Source organism: Haliotis rubra, unplaced genomic scaffold (assembly GCF_003918875.1).
Source record: "Haliotis rubra isolate DU_JTF1 unplaced genomic scaffold, ASM391887v1 Scf328, whole genome shotgun sequence".
Classification (NCBI taxonomy): domain Eukaryota; kingdom Metazoa; phylum Mollusca; class Gastropoda; order Lepetellida; family Haliotidae; genus Haliotis; species Haliotis rubra.
Genome location: NW_025767000.1, coordinates 1,018,983 through 1,032,646, shown reverse-complemented (window position 1 = coordinate 1,032,646; position 13,664 = coordinate 1,018,983). Strand labels below are relative to the sequence as shown.

At 41.4% G+C, this 13,664-nt stretch overlaps 1 protein-coding gene across 1 annotated transcript; it reads right to left on the bottom strand.

Annotated features, from left to right (window-relative positions):
• Positions 1-3,496: 3,496 nt before the first annotated feature.
• On the bottom strand, positions 3,497-12,819 carry LOC124284015 (BTB/POZ domain-containing protein 3-like). Its single transcript, XM_046720051.1, has 3 exons — positions 12,398-12,819; positions 10,461-11,439; positions 3,497-3,664 (listed from the first exon to the last, which is right to left on the bottom strand). The coding sequence occupies exons 1-3, from the start codon at positions 12,502-12,504 to the stop codon at positions 3,497-3,499; spliced, it is 1,254 nt and encodes a 417-aa protein (XP_046576007.1). The 5' UTR covers positions 12,505-12,819.
• Positions 12,820-13,664: the final 845 nt, after the last annotated feature.

Below are 13,664 nucleotides of genomic sequence, written 5' to 3'. Positions count from 1 at the left end.
CAGAGCAGTGTGACATAAGAAAACATATAAACACCTTTGCTCCTTGTAATCTATTATATGGTCTCTGCTTAAATGTTGTGGCATTGCATTCCGATATGAAAAAAAGAAACACAGCACACTTGTACTTTTGTTGGGCAATATTCCAAAAGGGACAACACTTATCACAAACTCTTTATAATACAAAGTAGTCTCATACATAGAATCACCTTCGACATTATTTGCTATTGAAAGCCGCAAGACGAAACGTTTGGCCTTTGGTGCACGTCATGTGCACGAGTCAGGTGCCGGCAAACCACATTCAGCATATTAGTATGAGGTCTGCAAATACAATCTTCCTGGATAGGCATTTAGAAGTTGGAGATATAGGACTACCAGTGATTATGGATAACACCTTCTATTTTATTCATTGCAACAACCTGTGTTGCTCCTTCATCAGATGGATACTGACGGCGTCAAGTACGGTAGAAATTAATAAATAATTTATACAATAGGTAAAATATATAATTATATAATATAAATAGGTATAAGATACAATAGGGTTTAATGAGGAATGGGCTGAAGTATGGATGTGAAATAATATATATACTGGAATATATTGTCCTGTAACTACACAACGATAAATAACTATGCGGACGGTTTTGGATGTATCACTGAAGCCGATGTTAAGATAAGGGCCCATGACTGAAGAAAAGGGCAAAACGTAAATACCATATGAAGTTGATGGGAGTGTTTGTAAAAGAACACAAGACACTCTTAAAATCTGAAATGGAAACGCTTTTAGCAGTATTCCCGCAACATCACGGCCGGGGACACCAGAAATGGGCTTCACCGATTATACCCATGTGGGGAATCCACTGGGCCCCAAGCAACTATTGAGAATCTTTTGGGTAATAATCAGAAGTACTTCTAGGAAACTGGAATAAAATCCCTCCAACATCGCTAGCAAAGGTATACCAAGATGGATATGGCTAACCAATAATTCATGTGTCATGATACGTCTTTCTAAGTGAGCCTCTGAATCACGCATACTTACTCATGTCGTGTTAACTGTTTTGTTGGGCTTTTTTTGTTAAACGCCGCATTCAGCAATCTTCCAGCTATATGGCGGCGTTGTGGAAATAATCGAGTCTGGACCAGACAATCTAGTGATCAACAGCAGGAGCATCGATCTACGCAACTGGGATAAGATGAAATGTGTCAAACAAGTCAGTGAGCCGTATGAACCAATAAGAAGAGAAGCATTAACACAAAAAGGGAATGAGAGAGAGAATGTTCTGTTACACTTCCGACCGCACTAATTTCAGCAGCATTACCACGAACAATAAGTAATTCAGATTGTATTAGGCAGACATTGGTCCACTTCACTGGACATGATGACAAACGATCAGCAAGGTACAAAATGAAGCATACAACTTCTTGTTTATTACTTAGAGCGACGTTTCGATGTATACTGGCCACATAAAGAAACTGTGCACACAGAAAATATAAAGATAGGAAAACAGCGTCTTTATGCATAAATAAAGGTGTGAACATAGCAAGTATTGGAGACAATCAAACGCTCATGCAGGTGCCAGGCGACGTGACGTCATTGATGGTGGCCTATGGACTTGCAATGTGTTACTGCACGTGCAGCCTGTGCAGCTGCACACAACATGTGAAACTCAGAAATTGAGGTCACTTTCGAAAGCTTGATCTTTGGTCATTCAAACGTTCACAAATTCACATGAAAAGTCACATGCACATGATGCCAAGATTAACATGTGCTCAAAGTCATAAAGCCATTGGAATGGTTCGAGCTGGCATGAGCCAACAACAGGTGGCAGCACATTTCCAATGCCATCGTAACACGATATCTGCATTGGTCAAGCGTTAGGGAAACAGTAATGACGTCGCCGACTACCCACGTTCTGGGCGTCCCCGTGTAACGACGCCAAGACAGGACAGATGGATTCGGGTGACTCATATCAGACACAGGTTCCAGACGGCAGGGACCACGTCCAAAACCATTCCCCAGGCCTTCATTTGGAAAATTTGGTAACCTCTATGCGTCGTCGATGCACTGCTGTGCTTCACTCGCATGATGGTCATACCCGTTATTGACTTTGTGACTTCGACGTGTGACCCCCGACTCAATTTTGAACTTCTGACGTCATTGTTACGGATATTGTTCATGTTCTTTTGACATGTTGTTGAGGCCCGACACTTCAGCTTGTAAAGTGTCAACATCATGTCGTCTTTTCTGTGTTGTAATCCAATACTGAAGGAACTTTCTGTGTGCACAGTTTCTTTATGTGGCTAGTATAGATTCTTACACCATTTTACCCGTGAAGATCCCAGATAGAGTTGATCTTCTGTAACCCATGTTTGTCGTAAGAGGCGACCGACGGGAACTGGTAGTCAGGCTCGCTGACTTGGTTGACACATGTCATCGTTCCCAATTGTGTAGATCGATATTCATGCTATTAATCACTGGATTGTCTGGTCCAGACTCGATCATTCACAGACCGCCGCCACATAGCTGGAATATTGCTGAGTGTGGCGTAAACCTAAACTCACTCACTCACTCTTACACCATTATCAAGCTAATAGTGCTCTATGTAATGAACAAGAAGTTGTCATCCATAAAGTTGTATGCTTCATTATTGACCCACCAACTTCAAGAATGTCGATCAAACAATTAATGAGCAAAGGTCAAACATCTTATCCACACACATTCCCATTTTCAAAATCTAATCTGTATCTAACAAAGCTACTATATATCTCGCGCCGCGTTAAAAGAACTTTAACCGAAATAGCGTGTCAAAGACTGCTGATGTGTACCCACACAGATCCTCATTTTCAAAGTCTAAATTTTATCCGGCAAAGTTACAATATATCAGCGTTAAAAGCAGTTTAAACGTTATGGCGCGTCAAAAAACTGGTGATGACGCTAACCGAACCTGTAATTAACGTTGGCCTCTAAAGTAGGCTGAGCTGACAGCTCCAGTTCCACTTCTGTCCTCATCTGATCAATCCAACGCCGTGGAGTTCCCTGTTTCCTATCCAGCACTATGTTATACCTGCTGGTGTCGCTACCAAATGCCCAAAGGCCGATCAAACGCATGTTATGGCTACACGTGATGGTGATGTAGGATTCCAACTCGCTGAGATCAGTGCGGATCCTGTTTCCATACAAAGAGACTGCAGGTGCTGGTCTCACTTTGAATGGGGCTGCGTCAGTCCCAGATATACACAAGAAACAGAATAATTTGGTACATTCATCTCCTGACAATATTCCAGATGGAACAACCGTTTTGGCAAACTCCTGTATCCCCACTGATGTGAAGCCAAGCTCATACACTGACTCCCCAAGAACTTGTCGCTTGTTTTCTGGAGTGCTTTCTAATTCCCTTCGCTCTATTTCCTCCTCATCCCACAAGATGGCAGCAACAAACATTTTTTCCGGTTTCACAATATACTCCTCTCCACTAACTGCACTGACAAGGCCCTGCTGACATCACCCATCGCACCAATATGCTGGTATAGAAAAGTAGACGACACCTTTGTAGTTCTCAACCCCAACGACAACCCTGAACACCTCCTCAACCACCTGAATTCCCAACATCCCCGTGTGCAGTTCACAATGGAAGAAGAATCTGACAACAAGCTCCCTTTCCTCGACGTCCTAGTAAAGAAAGAAGAGAACAAGCTCTCCACTACTGTCTACAGGAAACCTACCCATACCGACCAATACCTTCACTTTACCTCCAACCACCCTCTACAGGTTAAGAAAGGCATCATATCCACTCTCACCCGAAGAGCCAAAAACATCGATAACAGAAGCCCAAGAAACCGAACTAAACCACCTCCGCCATGCCTTCGTCCATTATAACCAGTACCCCAAGAAGTTAGTCAACAATGTCATCACAACCACCCTCAACCCAAGAGTTAAACCACCCCGCCGGCAATCAGCACCCTTTGTAATAAGTATCCCGTATGTCCCAGCAGTCAGCCACCAGATAAGACGACTCCTTCAGCAGCAAGCAGGCATAGACGTCCTGTTCCTGAAAGGCAAGTCCATCCAAACCACAGTCAACAACAAACATGACCCTCCGGAGTTGTCTACCAGATTCGTTGTCACTTCTATATTGGTGAAACATCCCGCCCGCTCCCACCACGAATCAAAGAACATAAAGCGTCAGTCCAGCTTCCACGTTCCCTTTTGTGCTTGCAATCACAACTAGTGTACTTCAACCTACTTACTTATCATCATCCCATTGTACGTCAAACTCATCAATTGTATAAACTCAACTCTAATCACAATCAATCATGATCACTCTGTACATCAACCTCCTCTGCTGTAATCACTTATCAAATATCCCATGTACATCAACTTTGTTAATTGTATATACTCACTATGCAGCAATGTATATATTCTCCTTGTTTCAAACTGTTGTATCACTTGCTTGATAACGGTGTTAGTACCTACACCGAAACGTCGCACTCATTGCAATAAAGAAGTAGAACTTAGTTTTCCTTCATCATTAATACAGGTAATTAAGAAGTAATGGGAGACAAGTCATAACAGGATTTAATAATCATGAAGGCATGAAATTGGGATACTTATGTAAATAATAGATAGGAAGTTGAGATCATTAATATAGGTAATTAAGAAGTAATGGGAGACAAGTTACAACATGATTTAATAATAATATCTTTAAGGTAGAAATTATCTGAAATAGAGACATGAAAGTAGACAAGCACACTTTGGCAGCCAGCTAGAAAAGGGGTTTATATGGTTATATGCCAAGTAAATGTACGAGACGGCTGTGTTACCAAGGTTGAGAGGGCTTGGCACCTCGGTGATAGTAGGACAGAAATCGTCAGAAGCCAGAGGGGCAGCAGTTCTTGGAATTATGGAAGATATACATGGCCATGGGGAGGCGAATACTGGTATCCCTAGAATTCAACTCACAATCTTACTAAGAAAACGGTTGTGTTACCAAGGTTGAGAGGGCTTGGCACCTCGGTGATAGTGAGACAGAAATCGTCAGAAGCCAGAGGGGCAGCAGTTCTTGGAATTATGGAAGATATATACATGGCCATGGGGAGAGGAATACTGGTATCCCTAGAATTCAACTCACAATCTTACGAACAAAGTATTAGGTGTAGGAAGGTACGGGAGTAGTCTGCAGCGAGGGGAAAAGGTTGCTGTCTACTAGAAAAGTGGTTATGATGTTCCCTGTGACGTAGGAATCCAGTTTTAAGGTGGAGCAGAGCTCACGATAGTCAGTCGGGTGCGCACCCACTCTTGATGTTTCGATCACTAAAACCAGTCGTAGAAATTATCTTGAACCACCAGCAATTTGGCTTAAGACTGAAGCTTCGCGGTTGAAGTTTTAGTTTAGTTTTATTTTTAGGCCACACTCAGCAATATTCCAGCTATATGGCGGCGCGGTTGAAGTCTTATATAGTGAAAATAGAGTGGGTTGACCAGCAACACAGTATTTACACAAGTGTTGAACGAAGATCATCGTCTTGTGTTTGCTGGAGGTCCAAGGGCCCTCGGGTACTGACACTGTACCTCTCGCAAATCCCAAATCGCCAGGACCGAAGTACGGGGGTATACCGTAGTATGAGGCCTGCAAATACAATCTGCCTGGATGGGCATATAGAAGTTGGAGATATATGACTATATAAGACAGTGTTTGTGGATAACAACTTCTTTTTTCTTTGTTACAACGTTTCAGAGCTACTTATTGCTCCTTCATCAGATGGATACTGACGGCGTCAGGTACGGTAAAAACTGATAAATAATTTATACAGTCGGTAAAACAAACCATATAATACAAATAGGTATAGGATATAATAGAGAAGGCCCGTCCTTGAACATGTAAATGTAGGGTTTAATTAAGAATGGGCCGAAGTCTGGATGTGAAAAAATATATATTACTGGAATATATTTAGGAGATAAACCTACTGTGTGGGAAAATCAGAGGTATATAACGAAATTATAATAGCTCTAAATTTCATTTAAAACCGAACGCGTAGCGTGAGGTTTTAAATGAACAATTTAGAGCTATTATAATTTCGTTATATACCTCTGATTTTCCAACACAGTAGGTTTATCTCCATTCTACCATGACAATTTTATGAACAATTTCAGGTGGAGCTCTTTCTTTGGTTACGAGTCAATACGTGAAGCGGCCTCGCATTCCAATCTCAAGTGGTATCGCCCGAAACGGGGGTGTTTGGTGGCAAACCGTCAATGACTAACAAACTCCAGATTCAGTAATAACAAATCACGTTTTGTTTTTCAATGCATCAATCACCAATCATTAACTGATAAGTTGGAAAACATATATCAAATAAGTTTCAAAAGCTTGGTTCACATTTGAAAATTCCACCGTAGACCCTTTCCCCACCAGAATAGTGGCAGCAACCTCATGGCCTTGACCTTTTCTCGAAGTCATTGTTTACATTTGGAAAGATGCGACAGGAGAGCCACTGACAGTTTGCGCAAGGTTAACCTGATTGTATGACTGAGATAGTCTTTGATATCTAATTACTGGTACTGGTACAAAATTTAAGAGTAGGGGCGCTTTTGCTGTAACGAGAAGTCCGTGTTGTACCGAATTTAGATACTGTTGAATTTTGCGCCCTGTCAACTTGACGATTTCACGCACCTCTACGTCTGCAGGCGACAGCTGTGGTGACTCTTACACACTCATGTGTACTTTGTGCTCAAATTCGATTCTACGGATATTATTTTCTACATTTTGGAAAGTGTTTTGTGACCTAGTTGCTTCAAAGTGTAGTGAATTCAAATTGAATCGGACTGGCTGGCATGTTCGCGAGTCTGTTGACAAAGAGCCAGATTTGTGGTGATATTTCCGAAAGGATGGATCAGGACACGAGGGTGTACCTCTGGCATAAACACGGTAAGGTAATTAATTATACTTTAACAGACTACTTTAGATCAAGCAGTGTAATGGATAAGAGGGATCATTACTAAGCTAAATAACTTTTTCAACGATGTTATACATTTAGAAAAAAAATATGTTGGGCTAAACAGAACGGTTTGCAGATTCTGTAGATCTAATTGTGTTTTACTACCGCTAAATTTGAAACAGTACAAATTTCAAAATATCATTTTGTTTGAATTGATAACCCAACTGTTTATTTATGTGGACGGAAGGCATTAGAATCTAAAATTTCTTCGGCGTTCGATGTTAATGCATCCTCCGTTACCGGATCAAGATCAGTGGCGATATCGTTGACGAAAGCTGATAATAAATTTAACACGGAAATTTTGTAGCAGTCTATTGCTGGATCTATTCTGACATAACATAGAATCAACGTAAACATATTTGTTTTTGCTGAATTTTTATTCGGAAAGCAGACGATGTTTTGATCTTGTTCGACTGAATATTTGTTTCCATGCTTTCGAAGTACTTTTGTATGTATAAACACCTATTGCTGTGATTTACGCAAGTAGTGAGTCGTGCCCGTCATCGCTAAATCCATCTTTAAAGACATATGTGTAATTTCCGACAGTAAAATCGCCGTAATTTATCGATGCATCGGTAGGTTGTTCGGTGTCCGCCATGTTAGTGGGCAGACAAAAAATAGTGCATTACCGTAAACCATGTATGATTGCGCACGGAAAACAGAGACCTGTATAACGTGATTATATACCTCTGAATGACTTTAATTAACCAATCACAATCCAGTGTTTACTGAAGTCATGGTAGAATGTTCTGTAACTACATATAATATAAATATCAATGCGGACGGTATGGTTGTATCACTTAAGCCGATGTTAAGATATGCGCCCATGACGGGAGAAAAAAGGGCGAAACGTAAATACATGTGAAGTGGTTGGGAGTGTTTGTAAAAGAACATAAAACCTGAAATGGAACAATTCATCAGAAATCCAGGCCACAAACCATGCACTCGAGCCACAACTAAGTTTGACTCGAACGATGACGTCATATGTATTTGGTGAGTGAGGTGGTTTTACGCCGCTTTAAGCAATATTCCAGCAATGTCGCGGCGGGGGACATCAGAAATGGTATTCACACACTGAACCCATGTGGGGAATCGAACAAGGGATTTTGACATGACGAGCGAAAGCTTTAACCACTGGGCTACCCCACCGCCCCAAGTAACTATTGAGAACATTTGGGATAACCATGAGAATTACTTCTAGGAAACTGGAATAAAATCCCCCAAACATCGCTGACAAAGGTCAAAGACGTATATACACATGATTGGAAGCCTCCACTGACAGTCTCGCTCTGATATACGTCCTTGCAAAGGTATATCAATATGGAAATGGATAACAAATAACTGATATGTCATTAGGATACCTCTTTCTGAGTGAGCCTCAGAACATATAAATCACACCTCTTGACTCATGCCATATAAACTGTTTGTTTGTTGTTTAACGCCAAAATCAGCAATATTCCAGCTTTATGGCGGCGGTCTGTAAATAACCGAGTCTGGACCGGACAATCCAGTGATCAACGGCATGAGCATCGATCTGCGCAATTGGGGCACGATGACGTGTCAACCATGTCATTGAGGCATTTGAACTGACACGAAGAGAAGCATTAACACAAAGACGGGATGAGGGCGGGAATGTTGTGTTACACTCAAACAACACTAATTCTCAGCAGCATCACCACGAACAGTAACTAGTTCTGATTGGATCAGGAAAACAATGCCGATGGTTGGCAACATGGGTAAACTGCACTTTACGGGTCCCCGGAAGTTTCGCTACAGACATGCGCAGAAGCCATATTTACATCGAAGCGAGCACTAACGCTGACGCCATTTTTTGTTTGCTCCAGCGAATAACAACATCGCTGTTTAGGCCTTGTTTTGGCCCATAAAATTACCCTTGGATATTAATCGATAATCTTCTCTAGCCCTTCGTTCCTCAACAATGTTTTAGGGTTTGTATTTTTTTCTGGGTTTGTCAATTGCAATGTTTATTCATATTTTAAGAAGACGCTGACGTAAAAATACCCCAGTAATGTATTGTTTCGTTGAAATGAAACATTTTAGCCCTTAGATGCTTCATTGTATCCTTCTTTTTCCATTTTCATTTACAATAAACAAAACAGGTAAGTTTACATGATATGTAGCACAGCAAGAAAACAAATATCGAAACGCTTCACTTACCTTATATTACAAGAACAAATCTGCCCCTGAATTGACTTACCTTACAAGAACAAATCTGCACTTGAATTAAATTCATCTGTGCTTTCATTTTGCATTGCATTTTCTTTATTTTTATTTTCAACCATTTTAAAATATTCATTCATGGGTTTTGGGGGTCAAATACACGGCGGATAAAAGTAAGAAATGTAACGAAAGGATCATCAGAACAACGTAAATATTTCTTCCTCACAATGTATTCCACAAAATAACTATCATACAATCCTTTCGTAGTTCCATACCTGGGCAGGGGACGCTTTCACCGCTCTCCACGTACTCTCAATTTTAAGAATGCACGCACCATTCTCTACATTCACAAATTCCTTACTATGATTCACTGTCACAAGTTGTGGCAGTCGTAGTAACCGACTACCTTATTCGGAACATTCGACACGTGCGTCCACAATTGACCAATCAGATAAAAGGAACGTCATCGGGATTTCCCCTTGATTACTAACGATTGGATTGATGTTTTGGAGCATTACTAAAATTCGTGTTTAAAACTATCGTCTTTCAGACGAAGTTTTAAATTAAACTTTTTGCCAGTAAACACGAAAATGACCTCTAATTTCGTCTAAAATGTCTCCTAACGGAGATCAGCCCGCTCTCGCGTGCTTCTCTATATATATGACGCGCTGCGCGCGTCACTTACTGCCGAAGGCAGCAAATGCGCCTTCGGCGCGTGCTCGCGCACAGCGCGAGCTATAAAGAATACATTTCTACTTCCGGGTCTGGGGACCCGTAAACTGCAGGTGTCCCGGCAACATGAACAATGGTCCACTTCGCTGGACATGATGACAAACTATCACCAAGGTATAAAATGAAACATACAACTTTATGGCTGACAACTTCTTGTTTATTACATAGAGAGACGTTTCGATGTAGATTCTTACATCGGCAATAAACAATAAACAATAAGTTGTCTTCCATAAAGTTGTGTGCTTCATTTTAGACTCACCAACTTCTAGAATGCCGACCAAACAATTAGTGAGCAAGGTCAAACATCTTACCCACACACATTCTCATTTTCACATCTAAAGTGTATCTAACAAAGCTGCAATATATCTCGCGCAGCCTTAAAAGAACTTTAACCGTTATAGCGTGTCAAAGGCTGCTGATGTGTACCATACAGATACACATTTTCAAAATCTAAACTTTATCCAGCAAAGATACACTATATCTCTCGCAGCGATAAAAGAACTTTAACCGAAATGGCGCGTCAAATGACCCTAACCCAACTCACATAACCGCAATACGAGTCTCGAGATGATGCCATCCTCGTAAGCCTGTGAAACGGATATCTGACACTTGCCAACAGTGATGCCTTTCCTAAGTTGAGTACCTAACCACCCCCCTGTAGTATTGCTCATGTGAGTCCGGAATCTGTAATTAGCGTTGGCCTCTAAAGTAGGCTGAGCTGACAGTTCCAGTTCCACTTCTGTCCCATCAGTTCTCACAGGCTTTGCTGACATCCTCATCTGATCAATCCAACGCCGTGGAGTTCCCTGTTTCCTATCCAGCACTATGTTATACCTGCTGGTGTCGCTACCAAATGCCCACAGGCCGATCAAACGCATGTTATGGCTACACGTGATGGTGATGTATGAATCCAACTCGCTGAGATCAGTACGGATCCTGTTTCCATACAAAGAGACTGCAGGTGCTGGACTTACTTTGAATGGTGATGCGTCAGTCCCAGATATACATAAGAAACAGAATAATTTTGTACATTCATCGCCTGATAATATTCCAGATGGAACTACCGTTTTGGCAAATTCCTGTATCCCCATTGCTGTGAAGCCAAGCTCATACACTGACTCCCCAAGAACTTGTCGCTTGTTTTCTGGAGTGCTTTCTAATTCCCTTCGCTTTATTTCTTCCTCAGCCCACAAGATGGCAGCACCAAACATTCTTTCCGGTTTTACAATATACTCCTCTCCATTAACTGCACTGACAATGTTTTGGAAACACGTTTGACACAGATCTTTGAAGCTATAGCTCTCTAGTGCAACATCTCCATTCTGAACAATAACCTTCAAGGCCCTATCAAACAGTGTTTCCTCATCAAAGACGTGGGCTTGTTCCAAAATGACACAAGCGTTCTCTGCCGTCAGGGACGATTCCAGGTAAGCAACACAAAGACGCTCTAGACCCCCAACGGCGTATTTCTTGGCCAGGTACAACAGACCTGTCACATTCTCAGCAGTCAGGGTTGTCGTGTCTGTATACAGAAATCTGCAAATATATATGTATTTTACATCGGGAAATTTCAATAAAGGACTATGTACAGTAATAAGTACAAGTGGTAAAAGCCTTTTTTTCACAAAATGAACGTTTATGGCAGGAAATGTATTACAGTATATTCATGGCACTGGCGAACGACCTGGGAAGCTTCGGGTTTTCCTCCCATATCAGGCTGACACACCCTTGCATCTTGACATGCTGTTCAAAGTGACGTTGTAATAAACACACTCACTGTTCATAACGAGGAGACCCGTGAAGGTCCGGGTTAGAATTGATCTTCAGTAACCCATGCTTGTCGTAAGAGGCGACTAACGCCATCGGGTGGTCATATATATATATATATATATATATATATATCTGGAATATGGCTGAGAACTAAACTCACTCACTCATAACGTGAACGTGAATGCAAAATGCACGCTAGTCCGCTAGTCCGAGACAGTAAAATCCTGAATTAAAAATGCTGGTAGTCCTCGCTCACTGGTAGAGGTTGATGGCTATAATTCTGAATTCTCGATTCCTTAATTTTGTTACAGATTGAAACTGAATAAACTGACAGATATTTTTTGTCTCTTTCAACCAAGGTGAGTGAGTGAATGTTTACAGCAGATTTCAGTTTTATCATGTGGTGTCAGTGTGTGGGAAACCGAAGCTTCGAGGGACGTGTGGTTTGGTTTGGTTGTTGTTTAACGCCACACTCAACAATATTTCAACTATATAACAGCGGCCTGTATATAATGTAGTCTGGGCCAGACAATCCAGTGATCAACATCATGAGTATCAATCTCAGTCATTGGGATGCGATGACGTGTGTCAACCAAGTCAGCGAGCCAGACGGTGCCCTGACCACCCGATCCCGTTAGTCGCCTAACCCGGATCCTCATGGACCCGAGGGACTTTTAGACACCGTCTACAAGACGAACAAAGCACAACACTGACCATCACCTACCTCAACATGTCATTAAATATTTCTTCCTCTACATCAGGTATCCTTATTTCCTCTTTCTCCGCCAGGGGGCCACACAACATGGCGTGGAGCACACTACTCCGACTCATCAGAACATATCGGTGGGCTCAGACTATCCTCTCATTATTCCCAACCCGGAAGCTGACGTCACAAGAATCCTCAGAGGTCAACATATGGAGGTTACACTCTGCAAGGGACTTCCCACTTTGCCAGTTGTCATCGAACACAGAGTTGTCTTCTCTTACTTCTATTGAGGCCATCGATGTTTGCAGTTGCTATCTGAAGGAATGACACCCTTTGAAGATCTTGCTGACGTCAACTCAGCCGACTGAACGAACGTTGTTTATAGCCGCAATTAGTAATATGAAAACAAGGCGATCTGTGAAAAATCGAATCGTGATATTTACAACATCTGAGCGTCTTGGGGACAATAAAAACAACAAAAAGAACATTAGGAAATCACCATTGAACGATTCCATCTTTATCAAATGCATGTATGAAATGTCGACATTGCACTTTCCTTCTGCCATTCATGGGCATCTCAATCTCATTCAGTCACGCATATTTCAGCCACGTGAAAGATAATCTATGTTATGAGTATAGGTGTGTTATAAAATTTACCATTTAACCAAAAAAAATATAATACGAAGCCATTGTCTTCTTTTTTACCAATAACTAAACACGATATTGCTAGTTTAAGCGTCCAATATGCTTTACTGATTTCTCACTCGAATATTAATCTGTTTGATTGTGTTTTACTTGGGATTACCGTCGTGATATTGCTGGAATATTACTGAAAGCGGCGTAAAACTAAACTCACTCACCCACTCACTCCATGAGCGACACAGGGGTGTTTAAATGTAATTTGAAAACAGGCACTGACTTTGCTTCATGGTGGATTCAGTACAACTTTATATACGCGTTCTGATATTAACGAAAGCTTGCACTGTCGGCAGAAGCTGTATGAAAATACCCAGCTGGGTCAGCACGAGTTATCTCCCCTGTACATTGTTTACTTCCGCGTCCAAGCGATACAAGCGATACACATGGTGTATTTTTGTAGTTATAATCAATATCATATGAGAAATGTGTCTAATCAGTATGTGTATCTGTACTTACATCTGTATGGAGACGTATATCATGTACTTGATATCTACATGTTTCCGTTCGCAGGATATCCATGACAACTCGCATAATGTTCATTGACATTACAAACCGGAAAGAATGATGACTTGTTATTGTCATTCAC